A 22,994-nucleotide genomic window follows, 5' to 3' on the forward strand; every position below is an offset into this window, starting at 1 on the left:
GGGGGAGAGGGTGAAGGATTCTCTACCCAGCCAGTTTCTTCATTTCTCTACATACAAAGATGACACCTGTGTTCGGTGCTCAGCTTCAGAAAAAAAAAAAAAAAGACAAAATAACAAAGATGACACCATGAAAAGGAAAACGTCATCTCTGGTTCTGGGACCTGGAAAATCCAGAGCCCTTTCGAAGCAAGCAATTTAAGAAAACACAAATCCCCACAATGAATCAAAAAGTCACCGAATTCAAACCTATTTATTCCACTTCTAAACATTCAACTGCGCTCCTGGCATTATTTCTTTGTTAGCCAAGTGTGGTCATCTCGCTTACACTTGCTATTCTTTTGTGTGTTAGCCAAAGATAGTCAGGTATCACGATTTCTCCCAATTCTGCTTCTCAATCATTGTTCCCAGTGTCTGTGGCAGGGAAATAATTGAAGAGTCCATCAGATTTCTGGAGGATTGAAAGGATGTTTTTCCTCTTTTAGGTATGTTCCGAGTCTGATCCTTATGAGATGCAGCATCCCTTACCTTTGTTTATTTTCTTTCTTTCTGTTTTAAAAGGTCATTGCAATTCTGAATTGTTTGGATTTTACAAAAGGAAAAAAAAAAGATGCTGAAGTTCAACGTGGGAAGCGGTTGGGAAGGAAGGAGTACTATCTGAGAACGGTGTGCAGCCTTCAGAGCAGCTTTTTAGAATCTGTCCTTGTTCTCCTGGCCTATTTCAAAATGAGCCATGCAGTTTGCTTTCGTGCCTTGGATTGCTTCTTTTTCCTTTGCCCTCAAAGAAGTTTTTAATCAGAACAAATCTGGATTTAATATTCATGTCTTTGGCAATTATTTGCTGAATCGCAGCAATGTGTCTTTTAAGGTCCTCTGATGGATACTGATTTGTTTGTTGGTTTTTAAAGTTACACACCTGTTTGATAGGCCCAATTCTTGTAATTTAGGCCATTTAGTAATCTCAAATTCAGCTTTAATAGCTGGGATTCTAGTGAGAATTAAGTGGACTGGAAAAAAAGATCTCTATTCTAACTTACCATTATTTCCAGTATGGGATTTTCTAAAGCGATAAAACTGGCCAACACAGGCGTAGGCACTAAGAGGCACTTTCCACATTTGGGCCTGAGGACAACACTGTACAGGGATGGCTGTGTTCCTGGCTTATGTCCTACCCGAGGCCAGCTTTTATTTCTGCTTCCTTCATCAGCAACATCGAGCTGTCAGGCTGGCGAGCCCTGTCTGGATGGTCACTTGAAGCTGAGAGCATCACTCACCTGCAGTGCACAACGATGGGCCCAGCACTAGGAGGGTTGGACAGCTTGACTCTCCTAATGAAGGAGAGAAGCCCCGTGGCGTGGTATGGAACACCATGGTCAGGCCAGCCAGTGAAGTGGAACTGTTTGACTTCACGGATTTCGTTATAGCCCCTCTGTGCAAAGTTAGAAAACAGAGCCTTAGAAAGGATCCAGAGAAAGTCATCAAATTCACTCAATTTGAGTGACCACGAAAACAACATTTACCAAAGTTTTATTTTACTTATTTTTTTTTTAAGGGTACTGGTTTAACACGGCTTGGGACTTAACCTTTATCACCACAGAACTGCCAGGAAAGGAACTTAGTTCTGTTTGCTTCCCTGGGTAAATTTTTATTTGCCTTGCCATCTTGCTTCTTACTGGGAATGACACCACATGAAATTATTGGGGGGACAAGGAAGAAGTGGAAAAGCTCCCCCTGATCTGGGGCACTGAGTTCTCAAGTGGAGATTTCAATACCTTGCTTAGCCATGTTGAAAATGGTTTTGAAACATGGTTTGTAGGGATTTTCCAGGACACTGCCACACTAGATTGGTTTGTAAATACACACGCAGCTAAACTGTTCTCTGGGTAAATGATCTTTTCTCAGCTCTGTGAAATAATTTGGCCCACCAAGCATCATCTCTAGTAACAACACAATAAAAGAACTGAAGCGTCCACTGCTCTTTCTCTCTCCTTCCAGGTTAATCGAAGAAAACCTCATAAAGGTTTCTACAAAACCCTCTCCCGTTTCATAAGAGAAACCGGAGGTTTGAGGAAGCATCGACACTGTAAATAAAATACTGAAAAATTCATTTTTAAGGATCTGTATTCCTACAAAAGAAAAAAAAATCTATATCAATCTAACTTTAGTGTGCACTACCAGTGAAGATATTAATCTTACTTGTTCAATCAGGAAAAGCAAAAACATATGAACTAAATAAATCAATTTGAGAATGGCAGTTTATCTTCATAGCCTGTCTTACAGAAACCAGAGTTATCAAAACCTCAGGAGTTAGGAATCATGCCTTATAATTCTTCCCAATATTAATTCCTAGCACACTACGCTACACAAAGAAGGGATCTACAAATAACCTGACAAAAGTCATCCTGAAATCACAAACATGGGAAAATCACCTTCTTTTTTTGCTACTTTTCACATCCTCTATATTAAACTACTTTGCCAGAGTGGTTCCACGGGCTGCACTCTCTTTCTTCTCCGGTCACATGCCAAAGACTGAATTTTAAAAAAATAATTTTTCCTATCTGGCAGTAAACATCTCACCAGGAATTCTTTCATTTAAAAACGCCTGTGTAGCTTGGGATGTAGCTCAGCAGAAGAGCACTTCTTCTTCTGATGTGCACAAGTCATGGGTTCAACCCCAAGTACTGTCAAATACATACATACATACATACATACATACATACATACATGGAATTTCTGACGAATGACCAAAAGTGTGTTCTACTTCCAAAACCACTATTTTATATTATCCATAACAGAAAGTAAAAAGCTCAGACTCTACTGGCATTCTGTTTGGAATGGAGTTAAACCTGTGAGGTGACATTAATGTCACACATCCCAGTCTGGGACACACGTTGCCTAGTCATTCACATCTCATTTTATGATACCTGATATTAACCAAATATACTTTGTTAATTTTAATTATCTTCTCTGGCTAAAAGAATGGACAAGCACATTCTTTCAAAGGATAAAAGAAAAAAATCTCAACTGCAAAACCACAGTTCCATTTCAATGGTAAATTTAACAATTCTTTTTCCCTTTCCCCTCCCATCTGCTCACCATTATTTTTGAACCAGTTTTTGAGAAATAAAATTTGCTGGACAATTGGTGTGTCTCGACCAAAATGCATGACTGTGTGTCAAAGTTTATGCATGACTTTAAGAGTAACTTTTCTGATAGTAACTCTAGTTACCTATTCTCCATGCTTTCCAGTAAGGTACACTTTACACAATGTTTGAAATTTTTCACTGTGTCTCATTTAGAATGAGTGATTTAGGTATTTTATTGATCATTTTGAGCAACCTGGCTTTAAATGTATTTTCCCTAGTTGGCGTTCCTCCTTAATATATAACTTGCCTTTATGCTATTGTTATTTTTATGAGTTTTTAATTTTGTAATATTTTGTGTACATGATGATTTGACTATTTCTCTACTACTCCATGTTTACAGCTATCTAGAATTTTCCAAAAATACAAATGAAGATATTACATATAAATAACTTCCTAAGTATAGACTTAAGATAGGTAAATGATTCAAATGTCTAGATTTTAAGATGTTTAAGAAATTCTACAGATAAACTGCTATACTGATTTTTAGACACCCAAAGTATTTTAACTTGATCACTAATGAATGCAGGATCTAAGTGATCACACACAATCAATGAGGATTATTATTCTTTGTAAAATTTCTTGCTCATTTGGAAGTACAAAATGGTATATCCATATTCATTGAGCATTCTCCATAGGCAGTTTTGTAGCTGCCTGTCTTCAGAGATTTCAGTGTCTCATTTGCATTACCACTGCAAATTGATCTTACTGCTCTTCATAGATTTGCATGCACCTTTGTTTACATGTTTGTGTGTTTTACTATCTGTTAAGCACTGCTGCAGCATCCATGGCTCTGTGCCTATGCCTCTTTTAAAAGCGCTCTCTGTCTCTCACTTCTTTAGTACTTCACCTTAAACACAGCAGGTCACAACACTAGTAAAATTTATGAGTATATGAAAAGGAGATAGAACTGACAGAGGTGGGGAGAGTAATTTAGAATGCATTTTATACTATGAAAATACCAAGGAAAACTTCAATTAATGAAAATAAAACTAAACATTGATGATTAGTTTTGATGTATTCAGCTTCAGAGCCCTCCAATGGCCACCTAACTCACATGCTAACATCACATGGGTGCCAACTTGGCCCAAACATCTGGCTCCGTGATTCTTGTCTTCCATATTTCCTTTATCATTAATTACGTATCTCTGACATCTTATCCATGAGTCACTTCCCAGAACAGGAAAAAACTAAGGCTTAGGGCTATGGCATGACTCTGTTCTTGCAGGAACACCTTCCCCTGACATAATCTCTTGCCCTCCCTTCCATCAGGTCTGCATGCCATTTTAAATGTTTTCTTCCCCATAACCCCTTTAGTTTTGCCAAACATTTCCTCTTCTACCTCAGTAATATTTCCTATTTCAATTCCCAAAGGCTACTTTATACAGTGCTCTGCAGCTATATAACATAATCTCTTGTCTACAGTTTTTATATCTTTCCCTTCAGGTGAGGACTCAAGAGTAGGGATTTTAATATATGTCCCAAGGCTCAGCTCTCAAATAAGAATTTGTAGCTTGCTAGGATTAGCAGCATATGCCTTTAATCTTAGCACTTGAAAGGCAGAGGCAGGCAAATCTCTCTGAGTCTGAGGCCAGCCTGGTCTACACAGTGAGTTCCAGGATATGCAGAGCTATGTAGCAAGACACTTCCATGAGAAAAGCTGAAACAAACAACAGAAACAACAACAACAAAACCCCAAACAACAACATCCCCTCCAAACAAAACAAAGCAAAACAAAACAAAATGAATTTGTAAGCTAATGGATAGATGGGTGGATGGACTTCTTAGTAATTAAAACAAAAACTTGGAAGTGTTATTTTTTAAAAAACTGCAGTATTCATATTTTCAATATAAGCTTTTTAACGCTTACCCTTTCCAAGGTGAATGTCCTAACGACGTATTCAGCAAGGGGTTCCATTTCTACACAGGTCACTTTGAAGTCACCATAAACCTCGGTATCATCAGGCCAATATTTATAGCATTTCACCTAACGATGAGAAGAATGCATAGGTATAGAGTTGTCTGAACACATACACAGTAGCCAAGATGATACATTTAGGCCACAATGCAAACAGAGCTGAGAACACATCACACAATAAACAGAATGTGTGCTTTCAAAGACTTTTACGTCTAATAGCTAAGCTATATTTCAGTACACAATTTAAGCTTGTGTCACTTCCTCCAGGCGTTCCTTCATAAGTGGTCTAGTCCCAAGTAGCCAGCCCTACTCTGCATATATGCATATATGAGCAATACTATATGGACAGAATAGGCTGTATAAAAATGTAACAGTAACAATAAAGAAGAGATTGTGAATTTGGGGACAGGATATGAGGAAGGAATTGGAGGAGGCAGGGGAGTGGTCATGAACAAAGTTTCCAAAAATTATCTTTGAAAAATTAAATGTTATTTGATTACCCAATGAGACACCAAGTATTTTTCATTCATTGAACGTTCACTTAGGAGCATTCAAGTGAAATGTTCTGAGTACGAAATATTCTTTTTCATTACTTAAATTTATTTATTTATTTTTACATCCAAACCTCAGTTTCCCCTCTCTTCTTCCCTCTCATTCTTCCCCCCCCTTTCCCCTCAGTCGCCCTTCCCCCAATCCATTCCTCTGCTGTTTTTGTATAGTGAAGAGCAGGCCTTCCATGGGTGTTAACAAAGCATGGCATATCAAGTGGAGGAAGGGCTAAGCTCCTCGCTTTGTATTGTGTGTGGTAAGGCAATCCAGTATGAGGAACAGGTTACCAAAAGCCAGCCAAAGCATTAGGGACAGTGCCCCCACAGCTAGGGTTCCCAAAAGCAGACCAAGCTTTACAACTGTCACACGTGTAGAGTGCCTAGGTCTGTTCTATGGATGATTCTTGGCTGTTGGTCTAGACTCTGTGAGCTCCTGTGAGCCCAGGTTGCTGCTTCTGTGGGCTCCCTGGTGGTGTCCTTCTAGCACGACCCAATGCTTGGCTGTGTGTGGGTCTCTGCACCTCTTTCCATCAGTTACTGGATGAAGGTTATCTGATGGCAACCGGAATTGTCACCAACCTGTCCTTCAGACTGGTGTGGACTGTCATATGAAGTATTCTTAAACTGCTGGATAGTATTCTCTAAGTGAGTTGATTATTGCTTTTCAAGAATACCCATAAAAGTAAAAAAAAAAAAAGAAAATTAACGTAGTTTTCTCTTACCCGGCCAACCTCCACTAAATTAGTCACCATCACAATACAGGCAGACTGTTCTTGCCACACCATCCTCCAGAAATCATAGACGGTCTCATGAACTGGGCCTATAAACAAATTATTTTTCAGATTGTGTTATCAGAAACATAGTTAATAAAAAGTTTATTTAATGTGAAAGGTACGGTTATGTGATACAGGGTAAAAAAAAGATAAAATTCTAATTCATAGCACCACGAGAACCAGATCCACTTAATTTCAGCTCATACCAGAATATATAATACACGAAACATCATAGGCATGAACACGCTTTTCCTCAGTTTTCTTCTGTACTTAGCAATCCATAAGAAGGTACCACTACTTTCTAGGGTGTTTATTTCTGTCCCTATGGCACTCCACTGTCCATGTACATGTATGTAGATACAGAACTCTCTGAACACTTGGCAGAGGAGCAGCTCATATTGCTAAATAAATAAATGCCCATCATTTATGAAGAATGTATGAGTAAAATTAAATGCCATGTCCTTACCTACCATTATTATTATTACTATTAATCTGCATGATTATCTAACTGCAAAGGCATGTGCAGGGCTATCATTCACTCAGAACTACAAAGCTGGTGTATGGGTCAGCACAATAGTGCATATCTCCAACTGTAAAGAATACTTATTCAATTAAACCCAGTGACAAAAACAAAAGGGAAAATCTGGACAAAATGACCTCAGCTAAAAGAGCAAATTTCAGGAAATAGATTTAACTCCCTGGTAGCATTAGCCTAGCAGGCACAAGGCCCTGGGCTATGTAATCAACACTGAAGGAAGAGATAAGCAAAGCAAAGCTAAACACAACAAAAACCCAGTAAAAGAATAAACATGGCTTTGGTCATGCTTGGTCTTCTTTGGATGGCCAGGAGACATTTTGAGGAGATTACAGGTTTGTGTGCTTGTTTCGATACTTTCGCTTCCTAGGGCATCATGATATGATCAATTTACTTCATTTTTATTTTCCATAAGCAACAGACTTTATACATTCCCTTAGGTCTATGTTTTATTCAGTCTTGATTTGTCAAAAATTGCCAGATGACAGTATATCTCATCATAATTATTGGTCTGTGTCTTACTGCTTTGCAGACTGACAGAATTGGCTACAAGATGACAGTCACCCAAGGCAGGGAGAACAAGTCACTTCCTATTCATCAAAAATAAGTAGTTCGTCTTCCCAGCACTACTGATACTGTGTTAAGATATCTGACCATCAAAAACCAAATCACAGACATAATCGGAGGATTTTAATTTAAAAAAGACTCAAAGTCAAGTTTTTCTAAATTATGAAGAAATATTTATACTACACAATTTAGGAAGAGCCAAATTTTTCAAAAGATAAAATTACAAAATAAAATCCCCTACTGGATAATAAGAAATATAAATATAATATTCAATATAAATAATTATAAATGCAGTATTTAACAGACAAAGTTTTACCTTGAGTTGCAATGTAGTGGCTTGGTCTCTGGTAGCCCTAAAGTAGGAAAGCAAATTAGTTATCATTTTAAACAGCTGTCAGAAATAAATAAATGAAGGCATAAAAAAGGGGAAGACAACCACTTGTCAAAATTAGATTGCAATAAAAAGACCAGACTGAGTAGCGAACACAGAGTTCACTTCTCAAACCTACGTTATGTAAAAGGAAGCAGAAAACAAGGCCTAATTATATTGGGGGCTCTGATTAGAATTTAAATCATATAATTGAATTTTGTTTGTCACAGAATAACCTCAGAGGTGGAGTTCAGTTTTACTGAAATGTTTATGCCTTCATATAAATTTTAAATCACTCATTCTTGGTAAGATTCTGCTTAAAAACATTAAGTCTTATTGTATCATCCAAAAGTACAACACACTGCATTACAAATGGACAAGGACATATTAGAACCAGAAAAAAAAAAGAAAGAAAGAAAAGAAACAGATCATTCCAATGTTAGAGCTGGACAATGCATGTGTGCTCAAATCAAAGTCCTGCCGAAATTAATTTTTATTCGTTCTGTAACATGTTCAGGAATCTGTAGGCACTATTTTGTGTGTATTGATAATGAAATTTACACGCACATATATAGGGAAAAACAATTTAAAACTGCACTTTTTCTTGAACAAAAATTTTAGTGCTTACTTTTCAGTGTACACATGCTGTGCATAAACATTTAATATATTGTTTTTACTGGTTCTTCCTGATAAAGAATGATTTGTGTGTTAGGTGCTCCCAAATGGGTCAACTTGCCAGAGATGTGTTGAAAAATACTGATGGCATGATAGGGTTAAGTTGTAAATTTGCTTGCTTTCACCTAAGGCTATAGTAAGAATCTGTTAAGATGTGTCCATATTTGGTATGGTCAGCTCTAAACATACACAATGAAATGTAAAAGACAGTCTCTGATCTAAGAAGGAACACAGTGTGTACCACACTGTTGCAAATACTGAAAATTAAAATCATTATTATTAATATTTTCAGACAGGTTCTCACTAACCCTGGCTGGCCTGGAACTCACTATATAGCAGGCTGGCCTCTAACTCACAGAAATCCACCTGCTTCAGACTACGAGGTACTGGAATTAAAGGCGAGCATCATCACGCCCAATTGACTTTGATTTCTGAGTAAGTTGATACAACATCATGTTTTTTCATAAGCATTTCATGTTCTGTTTTAAATGAGATCTACCAAATGCAGATGTATTTTGCATATAACAAACAAACAAGAAAGGGAAATTATAAGATTGCACTGTATTTAGCCAAAATATACTGGGATCTTAACAGAGTTGTATAACAAATCTCATTTAGAATAAAATCCCACCCAATGAACCATAAAATAGTATTATAGCAAGGCTCTAGTGTGTATGGCAGGTTGAACTAAATAGCTAAGAACAATGACAAAGTTGTAAGAGAAATTCTGGTGACTTTTAATCTAGAGAACATGTCTGACAAAACTTAAAAATGTTATGAAAATAAAATTATGATGAAAAATTAACCAATACACTTATAGACTATTCTTAATACATGAAATCGATTGGCTATAGTTGTCGAAATAACTGTAAAACATGAAGTCCGTAGGGGTGGCAAATATCCTATTTGCAGAATTTAGTAGAGGTGGGCTTTACATGGCATCTTTATATGAAGGCTGATAGTATGTATGTGCTGCAATACTATATTCTACATTGACTTCAAATATGCATGCTATGATTCAATTCATTCAGAGCTCGGGTTTTTAATTATTAATAGCCGAAATCTGGCAAGTGCTAGATGCATGTTAGTCACTGCACTAGAGGCGCTATCTGCATTACTTCATTACATTTCCACAGCAAACGGATGAACCTCAAACTATCAGGATCTCAATATGCAGATGAGAAAACTGAAGCAAATCACATCCCCAAGATCTCCATGAATTTGTTATCCATGCTTATTTTATTTTATTTATGTGAGTGTTTGCCTGAATAAATGTACACGCACCATGAATGTCTTGGTATTCAACGAGGCCCTTAGAGGATATAAGATAGTCCAGAACTGGAGTCACAGACGGTTGTGAACTCCACGTGGGTGCTGGGAACCATAGCTGGGTCATTTGCAATAAGAGCAAATGTTTTAAATGCTGATGCTCCCATCTCTCTAGACCCTCTAGTGTAATTTTAAACCAGGTAGTAGAGTCAAAGAGCCAGACCTTACATATACTACAATATATTACTTCTTGGCAATAAGTTTTATTGTATTTGATAATTACTTTCACTTACATAAAGAATTTCCCTGTCCATATGTATAACCAAATTTACAGTGCAATATGTAATGAAAGCAGACTTTAGTGGTATGATTCGATATATATGTGTGATACATCTGTTTCAATTATAATATAGAAATCATATTTTCCCTAAGAATTTTAACTTTACAAACCAATATCACACACCACAAAATAGTCTTCCTACTATTGCATTTATTTATATTTTTGATATAGGGTTTTATTTAGCCCAAACTGGCCTTGAATTCATTATGTATTTCTGGATGCCTTCGCACTTCTGATCCTTCTGCCTCCACCTCCCAAGTGCTGGCATTACAGGCATGAGCCACCATGCCTGGTTTATGCAGTATTTGGGACTGAGCTCAGGGCTTCCTGAATGCTTAGCAAGCATTTTACCAACTGAGTCACATCCCTGGCCCCATTCTTATCTTTTAGTATCAAAAACCAATATAAAAAAATGAAATTTCAAAACCACTAATACACATCATACTATCCAGCTTCTCACATATGCTTGGGAAGGGTAAGAATAAAAGCCATAGACACAAATCATCAACAAATAAAATTCAAATGCATAATAAATTGCCGAAGCCAGAAATAGCCCTGTTTTGCTACACAAGAAAGGGGAAGGAGGTCAAATAGCTCTTTACACAACATAAAATAATTACAAAAAAAAATGAAACACAAATATACTGTATGAGACTAATTAGGTGACGCATGCAGAAACAACTAGACTAAGCATTAGTAGTAACTGTGATTAAGGGTTTTTATGGTAAATATTTATCATAGGGTGCTGTTATGTACATATAGTGGTACTTACATCCCTGTACAGCCAAATCTACAGCCCAAACCAAAGTCAGGTGTGAAAGAAAAGCACAACAGCGTCAGTAAGTACTAGGATGTAGAACAAGGAAAAGTGTACAGTTGTTCTTTACTTTAAAGCTAGCAATCAAGTCACAGGTAATAACAGGCATCGAGCTCCCAGACGGGAGCTGATACAGTGGGCGCCCTAGGGAAACACCCTGGAAGGACACTTACATCGATGTAGTTGGCATTAATATAATCTGAAGAAGGATCGTCCTCCACGGGTTGCAGAATGACTCTGGAGTGATCATCTGAAAGGTTTAAATAATCAAATGCAAGCTGTTCAAATTCCTCAGTTTGAGACAATGTCAGTGGTAAAAACTTAAGGACAAATTTGGTCTGTATAATCCACATTTGCAATACTTTGTATTATTATCAAATCAGTCCTTTGGGAGAAAAGCCAGAACTATATGGAGCTCACTACTTAGACCAGTTACAATATGAACAGACATTCAATTAGTTTGCCTTTCAGATTAGGAAGCTTGTAGGCAGCCTGGCATGGTCTGGCTGGCTCTTCATTTGAGCCTTGGACTTGACCACAGGACTTGTGTGGCTTCTAATTTTGTTTCTCAGGAATGCTTTTTAGCTGGAGGAATTCCTTTTTCTCGGGATTTTACGGCAGAATGAGCCATATAACTAGACTGTGAATTCTGAATCTATTTTTACTTTTTTCCTTGAGAGATAGGTTACGTCTGAATGTATTTTACGTAGTTTAAAATGATTTCAAACCAGAGTAGACTGGCTTAAGGAAATCAGCAGGTAATTAAAAGTCAGACCATCTGCTCTCCTCAATACTCCCAAGGTTGCCCCTAGTGATGACTTGGCTTTTTGCATGTCCTCCTCATAAAGACATCATCTGAAAGGATATTCTGAGCGATTAATAACTCACGGTTACTGGGGGGTCAAGGCAGACAGGCACGTGGAAGAAATACCCCCAGGAACCTCAACTAGGCCCAGCATGAGTGCTACACCAGTCCAAAAGTGAAAAAGAAGTTTGGCATTACCCCAATATTCTTAGACATTTGATAACAATCCCCATGGATTTATACAAAAACTTAAAGCAACAAATTTCTCAAAGGGTGAGATTGAATTTGGTGAGGGTGATGGCAATTTCAGAGTCAGCTAACATTTTTTTTTTATATCCTATAGATCAGTTAGCAGACCAGCGTGCCACAACTCGGGTTCTCTAAACTCAAAACCATATAAAATGTGACTCACTGTACATTTTAAACATGAAATGTTTACATGTACCAGGAATTCTCAGGGAACTTACATGCGATAATGTTTCCATATCGGTTTTTTGCTCGGTTTTGATCTTTTTTAGCTACATCCCAAGATGCTGACTGACCTTCAAAGAAGCTCTGAAAAAAAAAAAGTTAGCAAGCAGACCTAATTTTAATTCTGTTTCTCACAACAGGTTTATCTGCCCTACAAATTGAAATAGTGAAAGCTACATTTGTGGTGGTGGGGGCAGGGCTGCCTACAGTAGTAAATACATTTCCTGCTCAGCCCTCAGGCCTGTTTTGTGGGATGTTAGGTTGGGTAGAACTCATGTGAAAGATTGGCAGTAACTTTAGAGAAACATAGAACCTTGAAAATCTTTCAATTTTAAGATACCTATAATTTTGTGAGTTACAAGTAGAAGAGGCATCAATCTTTTTCAAAAAATTCTAAATAATAGTACACTTACAAACCTACTTTTAATGATGGCTATCTTTCAAAGGTGTGTTCATCAGCACTTATAATGGGGGTAAAAAAAACACTCATGTATGATCTGTCATCTTTTTCTCTTTGAAGGTCATGAAGACTGGGTCTTTCATTAGGGAACAGACTTATAAAGATTCTCGTTCTGTTCTCCAAGCACCTACAGACAGATGGGCTCGATAGTGGCTTAATTATGCAGAAATTTAAAACATGGGTAAAGATCTTTTTTTTTTTTTGTAGAAAAACTTAAACTTTGCTCAACACAGGAAGTAGGGTCTTCAAAGAGCCAACGTTCTTTGAAGCAAAGTACACAGAAATGTACATGAAATGAATGAACAGAACCAGCTCCGGCAGGATATTCTAATTCCTTGCTCTTATTTTGGGTGTTTCAGCACATATCTAAAGCCAGCATTCAAAATTTCAAGATAATTTTTCTCACCCCAAATAAAGTAGACAGGTGGCCCACATACAGAACGTAAAACTTAAAAGTCTTCCCTTGAAGTTGAATGTATTTTGGTTGCTCTTTGAAATAAAGTATGCTTGGCACCTTCCGCTTTAAGCATGTGCGTGTTTCTGTGTGTGCAATTCTATACTGTGTGTAGGAGTATAACTCAGCTTCAGCGTCCACAATGAAATCTTGAAGCAAGTCAAAAGGTAAAGGGAACTTTTTTATTTTTGCTGTTTATTGGGAGGTTTGAATTAAGTCACTTCTTTTGTAAGATAAATCCTGGTATTTTGGTCTGAGTGGGAAAGAGAAACACGCTGGGAGAAGAAATGTCCCACATCTGATTTTGTTGTTTAGATGCTGTTTACTTGGTTTGTGGTGCTCAGTTTTTCTTCCCTGTCATCCTCAACCAACAGTTCACAAAATTAAGGGGACCATGGCAAGCAGCATATTTAACTTAACATCGCCTTTATCATTAAAGAGAGTGTAAGCAAGGAGACAGAAAAACACTCAGAATTTAAGCCAACCAGTGACAACATCCCTAACATTACAAGGGGTCTCTGGGAATCCTGTGCTTAACTTTTGAAAGGGGGAAATGTAGGAAGATCGAGCAAAGGGTTCATGATAACACACGGAAACATTACTGAATCCGTTCTCAAGAACCTTACAATGAATGTAGCTCCAAATACATTCCAAGGGAGCATTCTTTTCTTTCATTTCACCCTCCTCTCTACACATATATTTGATGGCATACTCAATGCTGGACTAGAGAGGTTGTAGCATATCCCACTCTTGGAATGTTAAAAGGAAGAAAAATGCTACATGTCATTGAGCATCAGTTAAAAATCAAATTCAATACAGTATTGAAGCTTTCACCTCGTATTCCTCTTTGAACCCATAGCTGTCTGATGTCTTCATGAGGTTGATGTGCTGCAGTAAATCGGCCACTCTGATGGCTGGGTGCAGCTGTCCTGTCTGGTAAGGGGACTCTGTCCCTTCACAGAGGTAGCGAGGAACATCCAGAAGGCGACTAGACTCTGCGGTGGCACTGTGGTTCTCATCTGGCAGATTTCATATTCCAGAACATTGAGAAAGAGATAAAGTTATCTTGTTTAATATACATCTGTGCAAAGGAGATTTAAAGACCTTAAGATCCTTCCGATAGTAGAAAGAAGGAAAAGAAAAGCCAGCCACGGGGTGGAGGTGGGGCCTCGGGCAGCATCACTCATAAAGACAAAGTCATCACCTTTCATTTCGACTCAAGGGGTAAGGTCAGAGTATATATGTCTTTCAGCAATATAGAGGATGCTGGGCGAAGCAGGGAGACACTGGATTCACTTTTAAAAAGTATAGGCAGGACACATAGCTGAGTTGCCTCTGTTTTTAGCATTTGAAGTTACAGCGGCATAGGCTGGGACCAGAGGAGAGAGCTGTCAACAGGACAAATGTTTTCACCATTGACTGTATTGGGTGAACTTTTCCATACTCCTATTCCAACTTCCCTCAGAGACCCCATTTAGACAACGCATCGCCGCAGGGCCACTCATCTTGCCACCTTTTCCCTCCTTTTTTCTACCAGCTGGGGTTCTCAGTACAGCACAACCCCGACAAACCAGCCCAAAACCCCATCCCCACCCTTCTGCCCACTAGGAGGTTTTCCTCCTTGGATTCTTGTCACTACCAATATTGTTTTGATTGACAGTACACTTCGGCTCCTCTGTCAGCCATGTGAAAGAAACCAGGGGTATTGGAGATAAATAAAGGCACCTCCCTTCTATTCCCAGCCCCTCCATGATGCAATTATCAGGCTATTTCTTATGTTTCCGAGACTTCCAGATTCCTTGCATGCTACTTCCTTGCCCTGTGTTTTAATCATTTATTTACTTATCTTGCATTTTTGGAGATAGACTCATGCACTAGAAATTCAGCAAACATTCAATGAGTGAATAAGTTAAATTTAACAGAAGCCTCCCCCACCCACATTTAAGTGTAGACCACATCCCCATGGTTTTAGTTCAAAACGGAAAGAGACTTTTAATGCTCTTTCTGCCATAAAGAGGAAGAAAGGACCAAGAACATTTTGCCTATAAAGAATAAACAGCATTTTAATGACCACAGAACTAAGCATTACAATGAGAAACATGCTTATATTAATCACATTTAAACTTACCACTTTAAAAAAAAAACAAACGTTGAAGGGGAGTTACTTTGAAAAGCATAATACGGTCACACTGATTACCAGAAAGGAAAGTACACATTTAGGGGCACTTGCGTTTGAAATGATAATGCATACTGCAGAGAATGATATTTAATGAACAGTGAAACATATTTCAAGGGCTGGTACATCTGCCTGCCCTATCGCCAACTCTACAAATAGGATATGGCAAAAAATGAATTGTTGTCCCCATGACAAACACTTTTTCTTCCTGGAGAAGGGAAAAAAAAAAAAAAAGAACCCTACAATCAGATTTGTATGCCTCTATCATTTAGCTTGATTGCATTTATCTTTACTCTCTCTTATTAAACTGATTTTTTTTTGGCATTCATGTCTAAAAATACCACACACTAAAGAAAAAAAAACAAATAAAGAAAGTAACATCAACAAAAAAAGAAAGCCCTTGGAGCCTGCTATGACCTCAGCACTCAAGAGAATTGGTACCTTTTATTCCGGTTTTACCTACTACTCTACTTGCAAACATTTGCTAGCAAACATGACTGGCTTCAGTTCCCCCTGTCTTCTGTGAGACTGCAGTCAACTGTTCTACTGTCACTAAAATGTCACAATCGATAGACTGGCATAAGGAATATAAACATGGCCCAGTAAGATTAAATTCAGAAGCAACTGGTTAAGGCTCTGTTACACGGTATACAATCAATTAGGGGAGGTCAAAGTAACAGAATGTGGCGAGGGAGGGGTGCGAAATATGAGCACCTAGACTGTGGGAAGGTAGACAGGAAAACCCTAGACAGAGCTCAGAAACAAACTTTACTCACATTGCACATCTTACAGATGACTATATCCTAGCATGAAATTGCGTGGCCTCTGTGTGGCATTAGGCTTTAATACAATAGTACAAAAAGCAGCAAGGTCTCAAGAATAATCACATATGAATTATCAATTTCAATATATTTCTACCTCATTAAACTACGTAATAACGTGAGTCCTAGCAAGGGGGCCTGTGCTTATCATTATCCTTATTATACACTGAAGAATAATAACTTCAACTGTGGCTTGATTGAAAGGTTTCTAGAGTTCATTGTAATATACTTACCCGTTATAGGGACTTAAGCCCAATGAAGCAGTAAGACACAAAAGACAAAAATATGAATCAATATGAAAATTTTCTAAGCCTTGCAAAGTCATCAAGTAGATATCAATATGAAACAATGTTTGAAATTATTTCAAAAAGTTGTTGTATATATAAAATGAATGGATGAAAAACAACCGTAAACACCACAATTCTGGGAACAATGAAGAATGGAAGAGATTAATCTGATGTCTAATGGGAATGAGAATTAGCTTTCAAAGAAAGCCAATCACTTTTAACCCAAACATGCCCACTTTCCAAATGAAATAAAATCACACGATGGAAAATGTGTACAAATAGGTCAGATGACACTACTGGGCTAGCAGCTCTACCTTTCCCTAAACATGACCAACCCTTTCCATTTGGAATACTTTAAGAACTGCTTAGGCTTTGTAGTTTGTAAAGCTCTTGTGCATTATCTCATTTGCTCTCTACAATTCTGAGGCGGGGAGGGAGCATGGCAGGAGCGGTTACCCTGTCTGGAGGGAGAGGAGGAAACCTGCAAAGGCATCTTCTGAGTTCATATTGTAATTCTATAGAGACCTCGCGATTTAGAACGAATTCTCCATGCCCTTAGAAAAGTACAATGATGGACTTTAACATTTAGGCAAGCCACTCTCTTCAGAGTGTCTACTATTTTCATTTAAGTGAACTCTACTTATCAGTGCGAGATACTGATATTATCTACAATTTTCAAGAGAGGATGACATATGTAGGGGCAGTTGATAATGTGACACCGTCCCTGTGAGCACCCGGTATAGCTCCTCCCTATGTAATCATGCCACCTGTTACAAAAAAATGCCTTAAGTCACCTCTGTCTCACTGTTGTTGTGCACAGCACAGGGGAAGTGCAGGTAGAATACAGATTCTATTGGAACAGTTATTATTTATAGAAACTCTAAAATTATAATTTAAAATGATTATCTTAGTTCACGAAGTACATTTTACTTAACTGATCAGTTGCAAAATTCCAAAATGTTTTGTGATAGATTTTTAAGTTGAATAACTACATAAGCAAAGAGATGCATAAGCTAATTTCCATATTCACGATGAGTATTAAATATGAATGATAAATATAATGTGGGATCATTTTTAAGATATATGTATTGATAATCTGTGCTTTTGGGTAAGCAGAACCGCTAGGGTGTTACTGATAGAGAACTTATGAACATACAATTCAAGCTGGCCAAATGATTGTTGAGCAATTTGTCAAGAAATAAGAAGCAATTTGAAATTAAACTTGTTTTGCTTTCAAATATATAGGTTTAAAAAGGCCAGGATCATCAAAGATAACACCCATTTCCTCAGATGTGATCCAGGTAAACACAGGGGTCTCTTCTAACTTCTTGAAACATACTACTACTTATCATGGAATGTAGTGTCTATGCCAAACCCCTGCATCAAGATTCTAGCAACTTCCTCGCTTTAGCAAAACTATTAAAAGAACAAAGTAAAAGCAAATGAATAGAGTCACCCTCTTCACCTCTGACTGCATCTTTAATTGCTTTAAAGCTAGAAGGACTTAGACAATCCCTTTGCTAAAGCTGCCTTTCCCTCATCAGCTAGTTGCTCAGTCGCTCCTGGCCCCTGGGAGTGGAGGTGTTTGAATTACTCCCATTAGTTATCCCTTAGAAGCAATTGGGCTTCTGCTCCAAATCCAGCACAGCTTAACGCTGGTGTGTTGTTCTAAACAGTGTGCCCGCCATTCAAATCCACCAGACCCAAATGTGTTGAACAAAGTTGGCTGTCTCTGTCTGGACTATGGGGATCTATCTGAAACACCAAGGGACTTCCTAAAGGCAAAGAGTTACTATGTGGACAAGACACAACCCATGCAAGGAGTTGTGAGGCATGCAAAAGAGAAAAATAAAATAAAGACTGGTGATAAACGTTTCGGGCCTCACCTAACACAGCAGTCGGCACAAGTGGATCATTGGGCACTGTGGGAAAACAAAGCTAGTGAAGCAATGCTTGGCTCTAAATTCTACTTTTCATGTAATTTTTATACCTTTATAATAATCTTTATAATTGATTTATATTTTCTTAAAAGTATTGTTACACAACTTACTTTGATTTCCGTATTTTGCATGGGTAACATTCCTTTTTTTAACCAGGATTATTGTAAAATGTCAAGAGAGTTGTATCTATAATTATAGTCCAGGTCTCTGTTCAATTTAAAAAGCCAGATTATTCACCTTGACATTATAAAAATGATAAAATTAGGAGAAATGGAACCATGCATTTTAGATCTATCAAGTGTAAGTAAGGTATTTACAGAAACGAAGAACTTATAATTATTCTAATCATTTTTCCCAGTTAACTGTCGGGAAGAAGTTTAATCCTTTCTTCAGGTTCATAACTGGATATTTATAGATACACACTCAGAATTGTAACTTTATAGTCAGGTACTGACATGGGTAGCATACAGAAGGACAAAAATATTGTTCTGTGGAACAAAAATACAGTCAGATCTACAACCAAGTAAATATTGAATCAAGTACTTGGAGAGATGATACACTCATATTTTAAGCAAACTTTCTTTTAAAAGCCATAGAATTTTATGTCCTTCTCTGCTGTTAAATCTTAATAGTGAAACAAAAATAAGACAGGCCACAAAGGCCCTATCATGTTTAAAACTGAATCCAAAATGACTGACATAGTACTTCTAACTTCCACTCAGTGTGAATAGACACAAGAAAAATGACAGCCTGTATTCAAGGTCAAGAATTACTGAAAAATTTCACCAAGTTAAAGGTTTTTTTAAAAATTCCCTTTACGAAATGACATAAAGACATCGTCTAAAATATTGTGCAACTTTACCATTTATTATGTTTATAATTTCCATATAAATATGAATTTTATTATTTACTTCTTGTCTTCTTATATCCATGTTTACCAAATTAGGGTGTTACCAAAATATGAACGCTAATAACAAACTTAATTTGTCCATCTCAAGCATGAATTTTACCTGAAGATTTGAAGAAATGACTTAGGCATGTTAACTTAAATATAACTAATTTAAAAACATAAAGCCTTGAAAGGGAATAATTTTCATGCGAAATTCAAATTATGCAATTATCCAACTCCCCATGCTTAAACAGGACTTCAGTGAAAACATTTCCAAAGCACTTTCTTCAATAGGTCAACATTAGTCATATTGAAAGATTCTATGTTTGGGGAATGGAGAGATGAGCGTGGATGTGATCTCATTAATCTTTGCGAGCCAGGTAACACAAGTACACTTTTAGTTTTCATACTTGATACTTAGAAAGGTAAAAGACAAATCTTTCAAGTAGTTACTTTATTTCTTGTTTGGATGGTATGTGTGAATGTATGCATGTTACCATGTGTGAGGACTTGATCTTATGCGGCTTCTTCAGTCTTCCAATGAATGCATTGAGATAGGGTCTCAGGAACCCTGAAGCTCACCAATTCCAGCTAGTCCAGTTAGTAAGCGTTCCCAGGGGACATCTATGCCTCCCAAGACATAGGATTACAGGTGGATGCCACACCTGCCTGGTTTCTATGTGGGTTCTGAGGATCTAAACTCCAGTTTTCATGCTTGTCTGGTAAATACTTTTTTCACCAACTTACCTCCCCATCTCTGTGGTTAGTTTTTTGGTATTAAAATGGCCCAGGACAAATACTAGATTACCTTAATGGAATAACTACTTATGCCGCTAATTCCTAAAAAGCATTACTATGTTTCTTCTTATCACTAATGAACATTTATCTTCTATAAAGGAAAAGACAAAAGTTTAAATTGACAAACACTAATCTTATGTAGAAAACACCATTTTTTAGCTTAATTCAATGACACATGCTGCCTTATGTCTTGTTTTGGAATGTTTCTTATACTTTCATGACAAAATCCCTAGCTTAAAGTTAAACTAAATCCTGTACCAAACTGAACAAAGAGGTCTTTTTTGTAAATTCCATTTTACTCTTCTCAGCTGGTTTGTTTTCTGGCTGTTTCTTTCATTATTCAAAAGATATTGTAGAAAATTAGATGCACTTAATAAGCCTCCAAAGCATTGAGCAAAACTATAATGAACGACTTACATCTTGGGCTGAAGTTATGCTGGTCCATGAAGGTGAGGGAGAGGGGATCCTCTGCGTGCAGGGTGCTCTGATCCGCATAACTTCGGTCCATAGCATTCACCATGTGAGTCATCTCCTGCCGCGTGTTCCCCATGGCGTCTTTGCGCTTTTTAGCAAGCTTGCTGCCAAAGCAAACACAAAAGGGAGCCCTGAGTGCGGTGAGCCTTGAGGGACAGCTGACACCAGCAATCAAGAAGCTCAAGTGAGCCTGAGGACAAGGCTACAGACATGTATTGGAAAACCTACGAACTGTTCATCATCTCAGGAGTCAAGACAACACACAAACCATCACATCGGCTGGTTGATGTAGCACACTTAATATTTGTTAGATCCTTAAAACTCAAGTTGCCAAACAATCATTTCTTCTATTCAGGTCTGGGATCAGAGAGAAAAAAAAAATGGAGTAAAATGAGGGTACGGGAAGGTTGCTATAATCATACTACGTTGTTTATATGTATGAAATTGTCAAAAATAAAAAATAAATAATTTCCATGAAAACGCTCTTTCAAGAGTATAAACAAATGCTTCTAAAGTACAGTTAATTCGCAGATGAATTAAGGAAAAACTTTAAAAATTCAAGTTCCAGTCTTCCACCTGAGTGACAACTGCCTTTGATCAAATGCTTGAAGGTCTTGCCAACAACATGGCCTAGCTTTGCTTTAGCAGAGCTGGCCAACAGAAACAAGGAAAAGGCCCATTCTACTCTCTGCTGCTCCTAAGTACAAGCATAAACATACAGAGCACGGACACACTGAGCAGGCAACTACAGCACCCATCAAAACTAATCCAAAGTCTCTGAAAGTCAGCCCTGGTTATATGATACAAAGCACTCATTAAAAGATCAAACTGAATCATATGCTGTGTAAGAAAGGTACTGGGGAAAATTTGAAAATTGATATGCAAAGTTGGAATGTCGATTATTGTCGTCTTGGAGGGTTGACAAGGTCAAACCCTAAAAGGTATTTTAGACTTCTCATGCATACTATGCACTGCAGAAATGTCTAATGAATACAGCAGGAGAATGATTTAACGCTGTGAAAATCAGAGATAACAATGCAAACTGCACAAATAGTGAGCCTTTTATTTCCCACATCAAGAACATTTTTTTTGTTTCTCTGTTATCCGTAAGACACACACTCAAAATCTACTACGTGCATATAAAATATTTAACTCATATTCACCAGGAAATTTATACCCAGAGGTGCTGTAAACCACTGTCCACTTTAAACTCCCATCACTCAATTTATGGTAGCAATTAATGCTGCCTGGGAAATACTCCCCTGTTGTTAAGAATGCCATTTTGGAGGTCCATGGCAAGGCATTCTCTTCTGGTCTCCCACTACTGTCTATATTAAACATACCATTAATACTACAAAGGTTCATTGAATAGATGGAATTTATGTCTACAGGCTTAGAGTTGCTCCAGTCTATTTTTCTCTGAGAGTTGCAGTAGTTCACCACAGGGGCACACAACCAACACACAGAACACACACACACACACACACACACACACACACACACACACACACACACACACAAACAGATCTCACTCACAACTGAATAAATCAGGTATAAATATGACTTGCTGATGGGCACCCCTCAAGCATTTAAAAGGAACAGTAAGTAGGTATTAGTAATATTAAAAACAAAGACAAAGGATTATTATCTACCGCTACCAGAACGACCCCTACACCATCTCAACCATCACTATCATCACCACTGTCGCTTATTGACAGCACTTACTGCACACACTAAAAGTGCTACCAACTTTCCCTCCTAGGCCAGGGGTAAAGCCTGCAGAAATATAAAGAGCTAGACAGAGCATACAAATCTAGGTGAGGGGTGAGACACTGTACCGGGCAGTTTGTCCCAAGACTCGTAGCACTTGACCCAAATGTTGAAATGGCTTCAAGTTTTAAAAATATAAGCAATGTTTTAAAATGGGTATCTTAGTTTTCTTAATCATTTTCAGGAGTTTTTATTTTATTAAAGCTCTGTGTGTGTGTGTGTGTGTGTGTGTGTGTGTGTGTGAATGTGTACACATCTACGTGAGCACAGTTCCTTGTAGAGGAACATATTATGCCTCTAGAGTTGGGGTTACAGACACAGTTGTAAGCTGCCTGACAATGGTGTTGTGAACTAAACTCAAATCTGCAAGAGCAGCCGATGCTCTCAACAGCTGAGTCATCTCTCTACTCCCTGGATTTATTTTTCCAAACTTGAACAACTTATTCGTTTAATATTGGGAGCAATGGTTGTCATTTCACAGTTAAACGGACATAAGACAAATACAAAGGCTAGCACAACTGAATGATTGATTGATTTCTGTGTTTACTTGTTTATGGGGGGGCATTTGAGACAGGGTTTCTCTGTGTACCCCTGGCTGTCCTGGAGCTCTCTCTGTAGATGAGGCTATCCTTAAACTCACAGAGATCCACCTGCCTCTGCTGGGATTAAAGGCATGTACCACCACTGCCCAGCAATG

The 22,994-nt window shown here is 37.8% G+C and overlaps 1 protein-coding gene across 15 annotated transcripts in view; it reads right to left on the bottom strand.

The window, feature by feature from the left end:
* The window catches only part of Ptprk (protein tyrosine phosphatase, receptor type K), a 539,194-nt gene that overhangs the window by 13,390 nt on the left and 502,810 nt on the right, over positions 1-22,994 (bottom strand). For 4 of the 15 annotated variants that reach the window (XM_013352406.2, XM_013352405.2, XM_013352407.2 and 1 more), the window contains 11 exons: positions 20,471-20,631; positions 18,313-18,348; positions 16,373-16,384; positions 13,977-14,161; positions 12,225-12,312; positions 11,126-11,202; positions 10,908-10,925; positions 7,798-7,834; positions 6,329-6,426; positions 5,011-5,127; positions 1,272-1,426 (listed from right to left, as the gene is read on the bottom strand). In XM_013352406.2, coding sequence (XP_013207860.1) covers positions 1,272-1,426; positions 5,011-5,127; positions 6,329-6,426; positions 7,798-7,834; positions 10,908-10,925; positions 11,126-11,202; positions 12,225-12,312; positions 13,977-14,161; positions 16,373-16,384; positions 18,313-18,348; positions 20,471-20,631 — 984 coding nt within the window. Of the gene's footprint in view, positions 1-1,271; positions 1,427-5,010; positions 5,128-6,328; positions 6,427-7,797; positions 7,835-10,907; positions 10,926-11,125; positions 11,203-12,224; positions 12,313-13,976; positions 14,162-14,197; positions 15,527-16,372; positions 16,385-18,312; positions 18,349-20,470; positions 20,632-22,994 lie in introns of those variants that run through there. The other 11 variants (XM_026787350.1, XM_013352408.2, XM_005363668.3 and 8 more) reach the window with 5 other exon arrangements.

This window comes from Microtus ochrogaster, linkage group LG9 (genome assembly GCF_000317375.1).
Source record: "Microtus ochrogaster isolate Prairie Vole_2 linkage group LG9, MicOch1.0, whole genome shotgun sequence".
Classification (NCBI taxonomy): Eukaryota; Metazoa; Chordata; class Mammalia; order Rodentia; family Cricetidae; genus Microtus; species Microtus ochrogaster.